Source organism: Pongo pygmaeus, chromosome 7 (assembly GCF_028885625.2).
Source record: "Pongo pygmaeus isolate AG05252 chromosome 7, NHGRI_mPonPyg2-v2.0_pri, whole genome shotgun sequence".
NCBI lineage: Eukaryota > Metazoa > Chordata > Mammalia > Primates > Hominidae > Pongo > Pongo pygmaeus.
The window spans coordinates 131,947,027-131,965,982 of NC_072380.2; the positions used below are offsets into that span (position 1 = coordinate 131,947,027).

Sequence of the window (18,956 nt, forward strand, 5' to 3'; positions counted from 1 at the left end):
TTCTGTTTATATGCTGGATTACATTTATTGATTTGCGTATATTGAACCAGCCTTGCATCCCAGGGATGAAGCCCACTTGATCATGGTGGATAAGCTTTTTGATGTGCTGCTGGATTCTGTTTGCCAGTATTTTATTGAGGATTTTTGCATCAATGTTCATCAAGGATATTGGTCTAAAATTCTCTTTTTTTGTTGTGTCTCTGCCAGGCTTTGGTATCAGGATGATGCTGGCCTCATAAAATGACTTAGGGAGGATTCCCTCTTTTTCTATTGATTGGAATAATTTCAGAAGGAATGGTACCAGCTCCTCCTTGTACCTCTGGTAGAATTCGGCTGTGAACCCATCTGGTCCTGGACTTTTTTTGGTTGGTAAGCTATTGATTATTGCCATAATTTCAGCTCCTGTTATTGGTCTATTCAGAGATTCAACTTCTTCTTGGTTTAGTCTTGGGAGGGTGTATGTGTTGAGGAATTTATCCATTTCTTCTAGATTTTCTAGTTTATTTGCATAGAGGTGTTTGTAATATTCTCTGATGGTAGTTTGTATTTCTGTGGGATCAGTGGTGATATCCCCTTTATCATTTTTTATTGCATCTATTTGATTCTTCTCTCTTTTTTTCTTTATTAATCTTGCTAGCGGTCTATCAATTTTGTTGATCTTTTCAAAAAACCAGCTCCTGGATTCATTTATTTTTTGAAGGGTTTTTTGTGTCTCTATTTCCTTCAGTTCTGCTCTGATTTTAGTTATTTCTTGCCTTCTGCTAGCTTTTGAATGTGTTTGCTCTTGCTTTTCTAGTTCTTTTAATTGTGATGTTAGGGTGTCAATTTTGGATCTTTCCTGCTTTCTCTTGTGGGCATTTAGTGCTATAAATTTCCCTCTACACACTGCTTTGAATGCATCCCAGAGATTCTGGTATGTTGTGTCTTGGTTCTCGTTGGTTTCAAAGAACATCTTTATTTCTGCCTTCATTTCGTTATGTACCCAGTAGTCATTCAGGAGCAGGTTGTTCAGTTTCCACGTAGTTGAGCGGTTTTGAGTGAGATTCTTAATCCTGAGTTCTAGCTTGATTGCACTGTGATCTGAGAGACAGTTTGTTACAATTTCTGTTCTTTTACATTTATTGAGGAGAGCTTTACTTCCAAGGATATGGTCAATTTTGGAATAGGTGTGGTGTGGTGCTGAAAAAAATGTATATTCTGTTGATTTGGGGTGGAGAGTTCTGTAGATGTCTATTAGGTCTGCTTGGTGCAGAGCTGAGTTCAATTCCTGGGTATCCTTGTTGACTTTCTGTCTCGTTGATCTGTCTAATGTTGACAGTGGGGTGTTAAAATCTCCCATTATTAATGTGTGGGAGTCTAAGTCTCTTTGTAGGTCACTCAGGACTTGCTTTATGAATCTGGGTGCTCCTGTATTGGGTGCATATATATTTAGGATAGTTAGCTCTTCTTGTTGAATTAATCCCTTTACCATTATGTAATGGCCTTCTTTGTCTCTTTTGATCTTTGTTGGTTTAAAGTCTGTTTTATCAGAGACTAGGATTGCAACCCCTGCCTTTTTTTGTTTTCCATTTGCTTGGTAGATCTTCCTCCATCCTTTTATTTTGAGCCTATGTGTGTCTCTGCACGTGAGATGGGTTTCCTGAATACAGCACACTGATGGGTCTTGAGTCTTTATCCAATTTGCCAGTCTGTGTCTTTTAATTGGACCATTTAGTCCATTTACATTTAAAGTTAATATTGTTATGTGTGAATTTGATCCTGTCATTATGATGTTAGCTCGATGTTTTGCTCGTTAGTTGATGCAGTCTCTTCCTAGTCTCAATGGTCTTTACATTTCGGCATGATTTTGCAGTGGCTGGTACCGGTTGTGCCTTTCCATGTTTAGCGCTTCTTTCAAGAGCTCTTTTAGGGCAGGCCTGGTGGTGACAAAATCTCTCAGCATTTGCTTGTCTGTAAAGTATTTTATTTCTCCTTCACTTATGAAGCTTAGTTTGGCAGGATATGAAATTCTGGGTTGAAAATTCTTTTCTTTAAGAATGTTGAATATTGGCCCCCACTCTCTTCTGGCTTGTAGGGTTTCTGCCGAGAGATCCGCTGTTAGTCTGATGGGCTTCCCTTTGATGGTAACCCGTCCTTTCTCTCTGGCTGCCCTTAACATTTTTTCCTTCATTTCAACTTTGGTGAATCTGACAATTATGTGTCTTGGAGTTGCTCTTCTCGAAGAGTATCTTTGTGGCGTTCTCTGTATTTCCTGAATCTGAATGTTGGCCTGCCTTGCTAGATTGGGGAAGTTCTCCTGGATAATATCCTGCAGAGTGTTTTCCAACTTGTTTCCATTCTCCCCATCACTTTCAGGTACACCAATCAGACGTAGATTTGGTCTTTTCACATAGTCCCACATTTCTTGGAGGCTTTGCTCGTTTCTTTTTATTCTTTTTTCTCTAAACTTCCCTTCTCGCTTCATTTCATTCATTTCATCTTCCAGGGCTGATACCCTTTCTTCCATTTGATCGCATCGGCTCCTGAGGCTTCTGCATTCTTCACGTAGTTCTCGAGCCTTGGTTTTCAGCTCCATCAACTCCTTTAAGCACTTCTCTGTATTGGTTATTCTAGTTATACATTCTTCTAAATTTTTTTCAAAGTTTTCAACTTCTTTGCCTTTGGATTGAATATCCTCCCGTAGCTCGGAGTAATTTGATCGTCTGAAGCCTTCTTCTCTCAGCTCGTCAAAGTCATTCTCCGTCCAGCTTTGTTCCGTTGCTGGTGAGGAACTGCGTTCCTTTGGAGGAGGAGAGGTACTCTGGTTTTTAGAGTTTCCAGTTTTTCTGCTCTGTTTTTTCCCCATCTTTGTGGTTTTATCTACTTTTGGTCTTTGATGATGGTGATGTACAGATGGGTTTTTGGTGTGGATGTCCTTTCTGTTAGTTTTCCTTCTAACAGACAGAACCCTCAGCTGCAGGTCTGTTGGAGTACCTGGCCGGCCGTGTGAGGTGTCAGTCTGCCCCTGCTGGGGGGTGCCTCCCAGTTAGGCTGCTCGGGGGTCAGGGGTCAGGGACCCACTTGAGGAGGCAGTCAGCCCGTTCTCAGATCTCCAGCTGCGTGCTGGGAGAACCACTGCTCTCCTCACAGCTGTCAGACAGGGACATTTAAGTCTGCAGAGGTTACTGCTGTCTTTTTGTTTGTCTGTGCCCTGCCCCCAGAGGTGGAGCCTACAGAGGCAGGCAGGCCTCCTTGAGCTGTGGTGGGCTCCACCCAGTTCAAGCTTCCAGGCTGCTTTGTTTACCTAAGCGAGCCTGGGCAATGGCGGGCGCCCCTCCCCCAGCCTCGCTGCCGACTTGCTGCTTGATCTCAGACTGTTGTGCTAGCAATCAGCGAGACTCCGTGGGCGTAGGACCCTCTGAGCCAGGTGCGGGCTATACTCTCCTGGGGCACCGTTTCCTAAGCCCGTCGGAAAAGCACAGTATTCGGGTGGGAGTGGCCCGATTTTCCAGGTGCCGTCTGTCACCTCTGGAAGGGGAACTCCCTGACCCCTTGCGCTTCCCGAGTGAGGCAATGCCTCGCTCCTGCTTCGGCTGGCGCACGGTGCGCTCACCCACTGACCTGCGCCCACTGTCTGGCACTCCCTAGTGAGATGAACACGGTACCTCAGATGGAAATGCAGAAATCACCCGTCTTCTGCGTCGCTCGCGCTGGGAGCTGTAGACCGGAGCTGTTCCTATTCGGCCATCTTGGCTCCTCCCCCTACTCTAGGATTCTTATACACATGCTTCTAACTGCAGTGTTTTGGGTGCCATAGTAATTTTCATTTACTCAGCTTATAATTAAGAATACACTATGCATCAAGCCTTCTTTTATGCCCTGAAAATAGAGTAGCTAACATGGCTCCTGCCCTTAAAAGAAATTACTGTTTGGTGGAATATAAAGTCAAGAAAGAATTACTGTGCTGTGTATGAAGTGCTAATATAGGTTTATAAAAAGTATTGTGGAAAAGCAGGATAGAGTACATCTGACTTCTGGAGAGGTCAGAAGAGGCAGCATTAATGAGGTGGAGACATTTGAGGTTAGCCTTCAATAATGAGCCATGGTTCATTAGAAAATGGGAAAGAGAATTCCAGGTAGAAACAAGGACATGTACAGACACAGAGACAAGAAGGACAATGGCAAGAACGTTCTGTCAGTTGTGAGATTTTGGTGGGCAGTGGCAGAAGAAGGAAAAACAGCAGGTAGGACTCAGGTTCTGGTTTGCTGAGAAATGCTAGGCCAAGGCATTGGATTTATTGTCTGATGGAAAGCTGTGAAGGACAGAGATAAACTTGATCCAACTTGTGTCTTAGAAACCTTTGAGTGATGAAGTTTGGTTGTAAAACAAAGAGACTGAAGGCAGGAAGAGCAGTTAGGGGGCTTATTGCAATAGTTTAGATAAGGGATGAAAAGAACCTGAAATAGAACCAATGAAAGAAGGATGGAGAAGAAGAGAGAGAGGTTTGAGGTTTGGGAAGTCAATTAAGTATGTAAAGTTTGACTTGCCCCAAAATGATACCTAGACTAAACTTAAATATAAGATGTAACTCCGAGGAATTATGCCAGAAAAACAAATGTTAATGAAAGGATGATTGTGAGGGAGGGGCTTTAGGGGAGGCAGGTTGAGTCATGCAGATAAATCTATGAAAGGGACTTCAGGTTATTTTCAACTGAGAGCTTTGACTTTGGACTAGGAACATGTATATGTTCTGATGTATAGAGTTTATTGCCTGGAAAATAAATTTTGACTGTGAAGGGACATTGCTTATTTGCAGTGTGCCAGAGGGAGCTGTCCATGGACATAGTTGTCTCCTAAATGGGTTTTAAAACTGTAAGTATTTTTTTTCCTTTGCCTCTGGATTAAAAATCTTCATCCACATTAAAAGAATCTTTAGGCCGGGCGTGGTGGCTCATGCCTGTAATCCCAGCACTTTGGGAGGCTGAAGAGGTGGATCACCTGAGGTCAGGAGTTCGAGACCAGCCTGACCAACATGGTGAAAGCCCCATCTCTACTAAAAATACAAAATTGGCCGGGTGTGGTGGCACATGACTGTAATCCCAGCTACTTGGGAGGCTGTGGCAGGAGAATCGCTTGAACCTGGGAGGCAGAGTTGCAGTGAGCCAAGATCGCACCCTTGCCCTCCAGCCTGGGAAATAAGAGCGAAACTACATCCCCAAAATGATAAATGAATAAATAAACAACCTTTAAAGTTTCATAAGGGAAAATAAACCAATGCCCCTGCCAGAGATTATTATCAACAATCATTTGCTCCGACTGGCAGTCCTTTAAAAAAAAAATACGAAGAACTGAAATATTGAAAACTTTAAACCAAGTAGCTGAAAAGATTCACCTTGAGCTCCAAAGGAAAAAGTCATGGAGAAGAGATTTGATTTGTAGAGCCTGATAGAAATGTTGTATGTGGTGGTAGGAGCTGTGGACATGGTGTATTTGCAGTCATATGGCTGAATAGAAATGACACTGTAATGACAAAGGACAGGAACCAGGTTGGCATACCCAGTATCATGCACATGCAGTACTTAACAAATGCTACTTGTTTGTTCTATAGTACAAACTGAGCAGTATGTGAAAATAGTCTGGAGACATTGGCTGGAGTGGAGAAGGGCAGCTTGGGAGTAGATGCCCTCTTAAATCTTGCCTAGCATGTAAACTGCCATAATTCTTCTCCAGGTTTCTGCACTTTAACTTGAATTTCCTAAGTGTTCTATTTTAGGTGAGAGTACCATGTCCTTTTATAGACAACATATATAACAGTCTCAATTTTTGTATAGTAGCTATGAGAAGGAGGAAGGTAAAAAGAAAGGAAAGAGGCAGTGATTTATACGGGTCTGGCCAATATCAGGGCATTGGCACGCAGGAACAGTTTTAACCTAAAAGTGATAACTAGTTACCTGCAAACATGAAAAGAGAATTTTCAAAATCAAGAGGAATTATTATAAAGAAGAATAAAAAGAACCAGAACATATTTCTCCTCTGTAATATGAGCTTTCCATTTTAGGGTCAGTGTCAGCTATTTAAGCAGCTGAATTGGAGGTTTCGGTCACATGGGGAGGAAGAAAGTATAACTCTCTATAGCACTCTCAGACATATTTTTAAAGCCTTCAAATGTAAAGCTAAAAAGTAACTTCTTTTGCAATGAGTACTAATGTATTTTGGTCATAAGCCTCTTATGTGTGTGTCATTTCTCATTACATCCCAGAATTTGTTCTGTTTTCCTAATTAAATAAATAAACACCTTGCTGCCTTGCATCTCTAATGCAAGTATTAGAGATGCAATACTATGCCAGGCCTATGCCAGGGCCAGTCCAGAAGCAGTTTGGACAGAAGTCAGCATGGTTAGAGGACAGACGGGGACTGATGAGGGGAGCAGGAGGCACTGGGAGAAGGCACAAGATTTACCCTGGTCAAAAGTTCCAGTGGCAGTTACAATAGAAATAGGTCATGTGGGCAAATTTGGGGCCGAAAAAAGATTTAAAATTGGGTGTCATGAATTCAACTGGCAAGAGGTACAAAGTTTCCCATAACTTTCCATCTCAGCCTCCTGAGATCTGGTACTAGGTGGTGGGTGTCACCAATAATAACTTGGGAATTGAGAAGTACATATTCTCGCTTCACTCGTTTTCATGCCTATTTTTGGACATCCACCGTGAACCAGGGAGTGAGCTGGGCTCCAGACCGGAGTGTGTTCCTAGCATCCCAAGCTGCACTCCTAGAGCATTCTCTTCTGGAACCATACATTACACACGCCGGTTGGTTTCTGTTCATTTCAAGGAGGATGGATTGAGGACCTTCTGTAGAAAGCACCATCCTGGGTAATGAGCGTACAGAGATGTTGAAGGCAATGTCACCAACTCTGACGTCACAGTCTAGTGGGTGAAACGGGCATGTGGATCCATGATTTTGATCCAGTTGTAATTGCTGTGGAGAATACACGCGTCAGTAACCGTGGAAGCACCGAGGGATGGCACCTGGCCAGGGAAGTCTTTCTGGAAAACATGGTAACTGGAGTTTAGTTATCCAGCAGAATTTTTACTGTCAGCATGCTAGGCAGAAACATGGTCAAGTGTGATCATTTCTCTATGCTCAGGGGATGAGGGGTAGAGGCCGGAATGCAAAGAGAGGGTGGTAGGAAAAGAAGCATTACAGGGAAGATGATGAGCTTGGGGAGGGGAGCAGCAATATGCCTTGTAGTGGTACCAGTGATCTACAGTTGCATTGTGAATGAATCCATACTTGTGTGGGCTGCTTTGTAAATATGTCTACCAGTTATTATATTGTATCTGTTGGCTGAAGTACGTTTCTAGTTTAAAGAAGTCTTTCAAAATGCGAATTGTATGTAAAATGTAGCTAAATGTAGATGATCTTTTTTTTCTAGCTGATAAATTTCTGAACATACTGAACACTTCTATAACCATGATGTTTCCTGTGCAGCACCCCATAAGTAAACATCCATTAAAATAGAAGGGGTTACAAGTAGATAAAGTGTTCTGAATTTCTGGGTGGGGGGGCCACATGCCCCTTTGTGATTCTGATGAAAGGTGTGGACTGTGTCCTCAGAAAAATGCATATGTACTTGTCCACCCAAGTTTCTATGATTTTAGGAAATCATATGGAATATGGGTAGAAACCCTGCTTTAGAATGAACACTAAACCATGAGAGGGGCACAATAGCAGAATGTTAAAATCATAAATTCTGGAAGCCAATTGCCAAGTTCAAATTTCAGGTCTAACACTTATTAACTATATAACTAGGGAGAAGTTATTAATGGATTTGTACTTCAATTATCTGTAAAGTAGGAATAATAATGTTGTCTCTCAAGGTTTGTGAGGATTAAATTGGCACAAATAAAACCCTTATAACAGTGCTTATAACATAAGAGCTCAGTAAATGTTAAATAATATTTCTGCTGTCACCATTAGCTTCAGCCTCTTACTCTAACTCTAGAAGCCAGACTGGAAGACAAACATTTTTTTTGCTTTTCCTCTACGTTTGCTTGGTGTTCATTCTCACTGCAGTAGAATAATGAAATATCCAATATATAGGTAATAGAATTAGAAGGAGGGAGCTTAATACAGAAAGTTCTAAATAATGTTTTCCCTTATGGGTAGTTTAGCCAGTCTTTATCCTTTCAAATTCACTTACCTTTTCCTGTTCTCATTCCAAAGATTAATTGAAAATAGGTCACAGTAGAAATTAGCCTGTTTACTTTGTGGGTATACTAAGATGGAGGTGTCAAATTGGTTTGAAAAAATGTTTAGCTGTCAGAGGGTATGTTTAAAAGCAGGTAATTAGGAAATAAGTGACATTTGAAAAGAAAAAGGGCATTTGCAAAAGGAATCCTTTGGGAACATAAGACTGTCCAAATAGGAGATGAGTTAAGAATCTGTAATTCATGCACCCAGAATTGCAAGAGTTGCTACTTGCTCAAGAGCATGTTTTCCCGTGGGACTATGTATTTTTCCCATTCCACGGTTTCTAGTGAAAACATGTTTTAACATCAAACCCCGAGGGTTCAGTTTAGTGTGATTTGTGGATAAATACTTCTGTGGTTTTCTTATGGGAGGGATTCAGCCAAGTCATACCTTTCTGGTCTGCAGAGACCAAGCAAACATAACAAACATATGTTAAACCAGAAAAAAGATCAGTTGTTTTAGGAATGTGTAGCAATTTAATAACTGCAACTCAGAATACATTTGAGTACTTCCGGTATGTACCCAGTACACCTAAAGTTGGGTTAAGAAGATAAAAGGTGACTGAGTCACCGGGAAAGGCTGATACCTACTCCTAGGAGGTTTTTACCTTCGTATTGCCTGGAAGCAAAGGTAGTCTTTTTGTTAGAGCTTGAGGTTTGAAGTCATAAGCACAGACTTAGTTTCTTAAAGAAATTTCAAATTGAGGTGCATTTGGCTATTTTATACATAATTATTGGATTTTTTAGAACACTACAAAGCAGTGGAAGGCAGTGGCAGAGAAGGGGTCAGAATGTGGATTCAGATCCAAGATGATGAGAACAACGTGGGCAAAACATATAATAGTTCCGAATACCTTTCTTCACAGTGTGTACTCTGCAGTTGCTACGGTATTTATCATCTGTTCTCTGTCAGATTTAACCATTTTTGTGTTCTGCTTTTTACTTCTAAAAATATGGCCGCCTCCAGAGTCATCTCTACTAAACAGGAATGCTGATAATTACACTGTTTTGCAAACACACTCTAAGCTCACTAATGCCTGGAATTAGATGAAGTGAATATACTGAGCATTGGTCATCTCAATTTTTTAAGTTCAGTTTTTTAAATTGGAGCCAAGTTGGGAAGCTCAAGAAGAAAAGTAGCTTTTGTCAAAAGGAAATCACAAAGTAGGGAATAGTAACTGTCAAGGCCAGAGTGACCCATACACCAGTATGACAGTCTCAAAATGAGGATGGTGGCCCTCCAAAGTGGGCTCAATTATGTTCTCTGGCCCATCCTCTCTCTTCCAAAGACAGCCTAGATTTCACAGTCTCCGCTCTAGGGATGTATCACATGCATTTACGTGAGTGAGAGAGAGGGGGCATTCATACACTCCTTCCCTCTCCCCTTTCCATGCAGCACATACCCAACAAGTGAAGAGGTGAATCTGACTCCTGTTCATGCAGCATTTAGTTTCCCTTCCAAGCCCTTGAGGTGTTTGAAGGGCTGTAATTTTGAGTACGATAAGAACGGTTAATCTGTACTGTTTTACAGTATAGCCTCTGCTGTCAAAGCCTTGGTCTGTCTTGAAAGCTTACTCTGAAGCCTGCCTCCCCTGCCTACCTTTCCAGATTCTTCCCATTATATTTCTTCTCTCTTCTCCCAGGCTCTCAGAACACACTGTGTTGAGCTCTTTTTATAGCACCCACCACAATCTGCTCCTGAATCAGTTTAATGGTGTCTATTTCTTCCTTATTTCAAGCTCCTGGAGACGGAACCTTGCCTTTTTTGTTTTTTATTGAGTGTTCTTCTATAGTACCTAGCAGTAGGTTCGGGGCTTGCCTGTTTGAGGTCCAGTCTGGGTTTAGTAAATGCTGCGTTTAATTCCAAAGTATCATATAGCCTCCTCTTTAGAGGTGTGAATGTATCATAATCCCTAACTCATATTACTATGTTTTTCTATTTGGCTCTGCCTGTCCCTAACAAACAGTGGCCAATTGCTTTTTATTATCCTTTATATTTGCACATAGGTTCTCAGGAAATAACTCAGAAGAGATATTTAATAATAATGTATATTTCTTAAACTGTATTTAAAGTTATGTAGGTTATTCTTTATGGGAGAGTAAGAAAAGACTACCAGAAAGAAAGTGGAAAAAAAGGAAAGATTGATCCATGGAAGACATTCTTATCACCTTCAGATATTTATTTAATAGTATGTAAAGGTAAATAATATTTTATTAGGAACAAGTTTTTTCTTTTATAGGCACTGATAAGGTGGTGGTTAAATGTTTAAGATGCATTGATATTCATTAGATTTATTTCATAACACTTCCTGGATCAATTGTTAATTTTTGATTTGACGTTAGGACTTGAGGTATACACCACAACTATACATATTTTTAGACTGGTGATTTGATTATCATTGATCAAGTGATCATTTATGCTTTCAAAAATGTTTCTTCAAAGTAGTGACAAATTATATGATTGGGCCTTTTCTTGAAGCTTGAATTAAAACTTGTGTTTTTAACTTTCAGCAACTTGTGGAGTAATTTGGATATCTAGATACTGAAATGCAATGTACAGATGAGTATTGATTTTTAATATTTGGAGCTCAAGCTGTTCTCATATGAGCACTAGCTTGTTTACTAAGCAAATAATTGAGAGCGTGCTCTATCTCTCACTCTCCCTGGGTGTGTGTGTGTGTGAGAGAGACAGAGGGACAGATTGATTCTCACTTGCTTGAGGTGTCTTCAGGGCAGGTATGTAGCCTAAGGTTTTGTGCTGCCAAATCTAGCATACTACCTGACTGATGGTTAGGAAGGGATTACTGTGTAGATTAATAAATGGCTTGGGATACAGAGACATATAAAGCGGTATGCTACCAAGAAGGCCTGGTAGTGCAGATGGAGAGCCAAAGGGATTTAATTACAGTGTATCTCACTGATGTAACAAAGCCCAATAGGGAGGTTGCCCAGAGGAGGGAGGCATAACTGAGCAGGGGTGGATCTCAGGAAAAATGTTGTAAATGATGTGCTCAAGATTAGATATGAGTGGGAGAATCTCAAGTACACATAGGGAGGGAATGACATTCACGGCATGCAAGTAACAGGCCACTCTGATGTGAAAGATCTTTGTCTTGGAACTGTGGATTGTTTTTCTCCCCCTAATACAAAATGTGAGGGGCATAGTGGCAAGAGACAAGGATGAAAAAGACATGTCAGATCGCAAATGGCTTGGAATGCCATGCAAAGAATGCGTGGTAGTATGGAGGAGACCAATGGTGATACATGCATAAAACTCATCTTCACACCATTTCTCCTGCGGTGTTCTCTCAAGCCTAGTGGCCCATGCCAGAAATCTGGGTATTTTCCTTATCTGTCCTCTTTCTGTTGTGTCCCACATCTGATCAGGTACCAACTATTATCATGTCTACTTCTAAATTTCACTCTAATCCATTCCTTTCTCTCTGTCCTCAGTGTTCTGATTCTTACAGTCTGTTGGTATAACAGTCTCCTGTGTTACCCAATGTTTGTGAAATCTCTGTGTTGATAGAGTTGAGAAACACAGAGATGTGCTCCCTCACCATCCACCCTTTCCTCCCCAGTCCATTCTCACATTCTAGCCAGAGAGAAATTTCTAAAGGCAAATCTTGACCATGCTAGTGTCTGCTCAAGATGATCTTGGCTTTGTCATCGCCCTTAGGTGAAGTTCAGTTCCTTGGCCCGAGCTTCAGCACCTCCTCGCTCAGTCTCCAGTGCAGTTCTCCACATTCCCCACCAGCACATGCCCCTCCTGTCTTGCTGAGCTTTGTTCTTCACCTGTGCAGGGCTCCTCTCAGCTCCCACCCTGGAACCCCTCTTTCCTCCCTCTGCTTTACCCCATAGCCCTGTGCTTTGGATTGTTGCTTCTAGGAAGTATTTTCAAATCTGGATTTATAGCCGTTGCTGTGTGGACCTGCAGTGCCCTGTATTTGCCCAATTGTGACATTTATGAAGCAGCTTTTTAATCGCTTGCTTGTCTCTTTCCTGTAATATACTGTGAGTTCTGTGGTGACAGAAACCAAGTGTAACCTGTTTACCATTTGATTCCCAGCACCTGGCATAATGCCTGAAATGTAGTAGGTATTTATTGATACTTAGAGCCACAGATATGTGAAGTACTTATTCCTGTGTCGAACACATAATACTCAATAAGTGATGGTAGTTTTTATTGTTTACTGCCATATACAACAGCTGCAACTATTATTCTAGCCATTTTTTGCTAACTCTCTAAGAAGCAATGAGATCAAAAGCTGGTTTATAGTGATGTGAAGAGCAACTTCAAGGAGAGGAAGTGGAGACCAAGCAAAGATGAATTTGTTAAAATGGTTGACTGAAAAAATACCTTCATTGAAAAAGTGGTAGTCAGAGAATCAGTAAGGTCAAAGGAAGGTATTTGTCAATGATGAGGGAATGCTGGACATGTACATGGGTTGAAGAAGAGAGTCCAACCTGAAGATATAGATGTGGAGTTGGATGAGTTCTCCAAGCAGGAGGATTGGTCTTGCACCTGAGGAAAGAAGGCATCTTACATAATAAGGGGAAAATCGAAGGGGTGGGGTTGCTGGAATATGTGCAGGGGTCTAGGAGGAAAATGAAGGCAATGCTGAGGGTAATACAAGCATGTTTAATTCTCTTGTATGAAAGGTATCTTTTAAGCAAACCAATTACCCTCTTTTTCTCTTTCAGCTGTTCGGGGGTCTTGTCTGGATTTTGGTTGCCTCCTCCAACGTTCCTCTACCTCTACTACAAGGATGGGTCATGTTTGTGTCCGTGACGGCGTTTTTCTTTTCGCTCCTCTTTCTGGGCCTGTTCCTCTCTGGCATGGTGACTCAAATTGATGCTAACTGGAACTTCCTGGTAAGGACTTTTTATTTTAAGTCTATTGCAGGAAGATGGGAGAAACCTGTATCCTATTCTGTCCTGAAATGCCAGAGTCCCAGTTCTGTTGCCCCTAATGGGAGAGAAGCGGTCCAACCACAGAGACTGCTGTGGTGGTGTGTGGCTGCCTTGATGGACAACAGGGCCCCAGTTGGTGAAATCTGTGTTGATAGAGCTGAGAAATAATTCTGTTACTCCTACAACTTAGATGACTGTTACTCAAAAATTGTTTCATTTCATATGGCAAATGAATTGCATTACAATTATCAAACAATTGAACAAATGCCTTTGGGAACTAAAGATTGTCACATCTTGAAATTTTCTGTTAATTTCTGCCTCAGATATTTAAATATGTATTTTTTTTCAGAAAAGAAATACTTAGAAAAGGGCATGTTTCATATTGATAATAAATGTCTGTCCCAAATTAAAAAGAATTGGTGAGTTTTTAAAAATGAATTTGTGGCCGAGCGTGGTAGCTCATGCCTGTAATCCCAGCACTTTGGGAGGCCGAGGCAGGTGAGTCATGAGGTCAGGAGTTCAAGACCAGCCTGGCCAACATGGTGACACCCCGTCTCTACTAAAAATACAAAAATTACTCCAGGCGTGATGGGGTTTGCCTGTAGTCCCAGCTGGTTGGGAGGCAGAGGCAGAAGAATTACTTGAATCCGGGAGGCAGTGAGCCTAGATTGTGCCACTGTACTCCAGCCTGGGTGACAGACCAAGACTCCATCTCAAAAAAAAAAAAAAAAAAAAAAATTTGTGACCAAGTGCGGTGGCTCATGCCTATAGTCCCAGGACTTTGGGAAGCTGAGGCAGGAGGATCACTTGAGACCAGGAGCTCAAGGCCAGCCTAGGAAACATGGTGTAACCCTGTCTCTACAAAAACTACAAAAAATATCTGGACACGGTGTTGCACTCCTGTAGTCCCAGCTCCTCAGGAAGTTGAGGCAGGAGGATCACTTGAGCCCAGGAGGTCGAGGCTGCAGTGAGCCATGATCACACCACTGCACTCCAGCCAAGGAGACAGAGCAAGACCTTGTCTCTCAAAAAAAAAAAAAAAAAAAAAAAAAAAAATTGCAATCAACACAATTTTTAAAATTATGACACCATTAAATTAGATCAACTTTTTGTTTAGTATATAGAGCTTGTCTTTCATGCTTGCAGCCATTTATTCTCTAAGACTGTTTTAGAATGACTCAGTGGATCACAGTGCTTCAGGGAAGTTCAGGAAGAACCCCCATTAGGTTATGATCATACTTTGGTGTTTGGAAGCTTACATCAGACCTTCAGTCAGGCTTTATATATATTTCTTTCAAGTATAACAGCATATTATTCCACAGCTTTAGTGCAGATGTTAAATATCTGTTCTTGTTTTATTTATAGGGCATAAGAGGAACTGTAATCCTAAATGTTATTAGTGGTGAAGTGTAGGGAATGTGGCTGGCCTTTAAGCCAGCCCTGGGGCAAATGGCATAGCTTAGTATAAAGCTAAGAAGGAAGTGGAGTACCGTGGTTACAGTCCTGCATGGGCTTTGAGCATAGATCTGGTTTGCTTAGTAGCTATGTAGCCTTGGGCACAATTGTTAACCTCTCTCAATTTTAATTTCTTCCTTTGTAAAATGGTAATAATATATTTGGTATTGAGTACAGTCATTCATGTCCTTATTAATTTATTTGTTTTCCCAAGTTTGCATTTCCCACCCATTTGTAGCATTATATCTGATGTTCAGAAAATTAAATGTTAAGCGTTTCTGTTGTTTTAATTGTGCTACTTTATGAAAGTCACAGCTGAAATTGGAAATCTTTGTTTCATAGGTCAGCTGCAAAGCTTACCTGTGGTCTTTTAGCTGGAGTAGTCCACTGTTACTGAGGCAAAAGATGGAAATAGCAATGCACAGGGTTGATTGTATGGTAGGCATGCTTTCTAAGAGCCAAATCTTGTCTTCAAGAAATTTATTAAATGTTTTCCCTATTTCGAAAGGGCTTCTCTTTTTTTCTTCTTTTGTGTGTGGGTCTTTTTTCTTTATTATTATTCAGTCATTTTTTATTGCATGGCTTTTGATAGGTTTGGTAACATATTTTGTACACTCTCCCAGGAAAACTTTTTAGCCATGTATATAATGGAATTGTCACAAGTTGGTAACAATTTTTAATTGTTGCATTCTGGAACTGTCAGACATTAATGGCTCAAAAATAGTTGTTTTCTCCTGTGATAATAGTTTATTACCACTTTATACCATGCTTGAAGGAAGCAAGAATGGATTTTGATAAAGAACTTATTTTCTAGACATATTTGTTGTAGGATATTGAGTTTACTATTTCTTCTGGGTTTTATTGACTAAGAAATTAAAGTTACATTCATGATAGATAGCTTCAGCAGTTTTTCCTGAACTTTCTAGCTTTGATATAAATAGTGAAATAAAAATATAATATCTAATAACAGATATAAAGTACTAAATACTTGCTTCATTCTATTCCAGGAAAATAAGGAGATTTTGGTTTTGAAATAGCTTTTCTGTATTTTTTTTCTGGAGAGGAAGAAAATACCATTTTTGTGGAACTTTAAACAGAAGAGTCTAAATTTATAGTCCCCTTTGTAGGGGAAGGGTACTAAGGAAAGATACATTTTAGAAAAATAGAGCTATTTAAAAATCCTATGCAATTAAACATGTTTCCCTTTATTCCCCCAAAGTGTAACTGGCACACATTTGATCATTTGCCTACTATGGACATCACTTAATATATTGTTTTTTTTAAGATTTTTTTTTATTTCAATAGCTTGTAGGATACATATGGTTTTTTATTGCATGAATGAATTGCATAGTGGTGAAATCTGAGGTGTTAGTGTAACAGCCCCCCGAGTAGTATACATTGTACCCAATATGTAGTTTTTTATCCCTCCTTCTCCTCTCCTCACCCACTCCTGAGTCTCCAATGTCCATTATACCACTCCGTATGCCTTTGCATGTCCATGGCTTGGTTCCCACTTACAACTGAGAACATACAATATTTGGTTTTCAAATAATAAGTGAGTTACTTCACTTAGAATAACGGCCTCCAGCTCCATCCACTGCTTAGGATCTTACATGTCCTCAGCTATATTTTCTGGCGCCATATTCATTTGCTTATTTGACCTGAATGACAATTCTTTATGGGTGATAAGTATTCTTGTTCTCATTTTTACAAATGAGAAAACTGAGGTTCAAAGTGGTTGTCATCCATTTTTCTTGCTGCTGTTAATGTAAACGAGGATCCCCCTATACACAATGCAGCTTTTTTTTTTAAGATTAACTTTGTAGAGTTTTACTACATAAACTTGCAGATCGTATTTTCTCACTCCAACTTTTTTTAATACTTTAAGTTTTAGGGTACATGTGCACAACGTGCAGGTTACTTACATATGTATACATGTGCCAGGTTGGTGTGCTGCACCCGTTAACTCGTCATTTAATATCAGGTATATCTCCTAATGCCATCCCTCCCCCCTCCCCCCACCCCACAACAGGCCCCGGTGTGTGATGTTCCCCTTCCTGTATCCATGTGTTCTCATTGTTCAATTCCCACCTATGAGAACATGCGGTGTTTGGTTTTTTGTCCTTGTGATAGTTTGCTGAGAATGGTGGTTTCCAGCTTCATCCACTATGTCCCTACAAAGGACATGAACTCATTTTTTATGGCTGCATAGTATTCCATGGTGTGTATGTGCCACATTTTCTTAATCCAGTCTATCATTGATGGACATTTGGGTTGGTTCCAAGTCTTTGCTATTATGAATAGTGCCGCAATAAACATATGTGTGCATGTGTCTTTATAGCAGCATGTTTTATAATCCTTTGGGTATATACCCAGTAATGGGATGGCTGGGTCAAATGGTATTTCTAGTTCTAGATCCCTGAGGAATTGCCACACTGACTTCTACAATGGTTGAGCTAGTTTACAGTCCCACCAACAGTGTAAAAGTGTTCCTATTTCTCCATATCCTCTCCAGCACCTGTTGTTTCCTGACTTTTTAATGATCATCATTCTAACTGGTGTGAGATGGTATCTCATTGTGGTTTTGATTTGCATTTCTCTGATGGCCAGTGATGATGAGCATTTTTTCATGTGTCTTTTGGCTGCATAAATGTCTTCTTTTGAGAAGTGTCTGTTTATATCCTTTGCCCACTTTTTGATGGGGTTGTTTTTTTCTTGTAAATTTGTTTGAGTTCATTGTAGATTCTGGATATTAGCCCTTTGTCAGATGAGTAGATTGCAAAAATTTTCTCCCATTCTGTAGGTTGCCTGTTCACTCTGATGGTGGTTTCTTTTGCTGTGCAGAAGCTCTTTAGTTTAATTAGATCCCATTTGTCAATTTTGGCTTTTGTTGCCATTGCTTTTGGTGTTGTAGACATGAAGTCCTTGCCCATGCCTATGTCCTGAATGGTATTGCCTAGGTTTTCTTCTAGGGTTTTTATGGTTTTAGGTCTAACATTTAAGTCTTCAGTCCATCTTGAATTAATTATAAGGTGTAAGGGAAGGATCCAGTTTCAGCTTTCTACATATGGCTAGCCAGTTTTCCCAGCACCATTTATTAAATACGGAATCCTTTCCCCATTTCTTTTTTTTTTTTTTTTTAACTAGTAGATGGAAGTTTGACCCTGAAACAAAGAGCAAACATGGGCTTAAGACAAGAATGTGAGATATAGTCACTTGCGGGGGTGGTGGGGTGGAAGCTGTGCCTGAAGCTGAGGTTGCCCAGGGAAAAGGCAAACACATAGTGGGCAGTGCTCTGGGGTGTGTGAGCATTGATAAGATTGGTGAAACAGCAAGAGCACATGAAGGCAATTAAGAAAGAGGCTGGGTTCATCTGCTAATAGGTGGAGGCCAGGGGCCTAGGGCAGAGATTTACAAATGGTGGTCCTGGCCAGAAGAGCAGCAGCATCTGGAAACGTGTCAGAAATGGAAATTCTCAGGTTCCACCCTGACCTACTAAGTCAGAAACTCGGGGAATAGGACTCAACTGTCTGTGTTTAAACAAGCTCTCCAGGTGGTTCTGATGCAGGCTAACATTTGAGAACCACTGACTTAGCAGAAATGATCTGGGCTGTCAAATGCAATGAGTGAGGCTTGTGGAAGACCTTCTTAACACACATCCAACGCACATCCCACATCTGGCCCAAATTGGAATAGTACACTCAGGATGACCAAATACAAATATAGGTACAGTCCACCAGGGGTTGGGAATAGTTACTGAGTGGTTGGCCCTATACTAGGCCTGGGAATACAATTGTGATAAAAAGATCTAGCAGTTGCTGTCAAAGTGTTTGTTGTAGTAGACAATGTAAGTAAATTGTTACAAAATTAATGCATTAATTAATATTATGTTAGTAGCCAAAAAGGAAAAGCCTAGCATGCCAAAACAACATATGTGTTATCTCAGCTTCACTGGGAAGCAGATTCTAAGATGGATTGAGAAGTACAAGAGTTTTGGTTTGGGCTTTTTGTGCATTTTGTTGTTGTTGTTATTGTTTGTTTAAGGGAAAGGGGAGATAACACTTGTAAAAGAAAATAAAGGAGGAAGTAAGATCAGGAAGAAAACCCAGAATGATACACTCTACAAAGTCTTGACCAAATCCATACAAAACTTCAGAGCACAGCCTGTCCTTTGAGAGTTTCATATTGGGCACAAGTGGCCAAGCACTAGTACCTCCACTGTGCTGTCATTAGTGGGGTTGGGGGATATCCAGGAAGAATGTGGCCTTGGCTCACGCATTGTAGCAGATCCCAAATCCACTGAAGCTGGAGGCTGTCAGCTACCTGCACGCCTCACAGCTAAACATCAAGTTCCT

General features: G+C 40.7%; 1 protein-coding gene across 2 annotated transcripts in view; it reads left to right on the top strand.

The window, feature by feature from the left end:
• MAL2 (mal, T cell differentiation protein 2) overlaps positions 1–18,956 on the top strand; it is a 36,698-nt gene that overhangs the window by 6,563 nt on the left and 11,179 nt on the right. The window contains exons 1-2 of one of the 2 annotated variants that reach the window (XM_054499248.2): positions 6,840–7,038; positions 12,937–13,107. In XM_054499248.2, the coding sequence (XP_054355223.1) occupies positions 6,925–7,038; positions 12,937–13,107 (285 nt within the window). In that variant the 5' untranslated portion in view covers positions 6,840–6,924. Of the gene's footprint in view, positions 1–6,839; positions 7,039–12,936; positions 13,108–18,956 lie in introns of those variants that run through there. The other variant, XM_054499247.2, reaches the window with a different exon arrangement.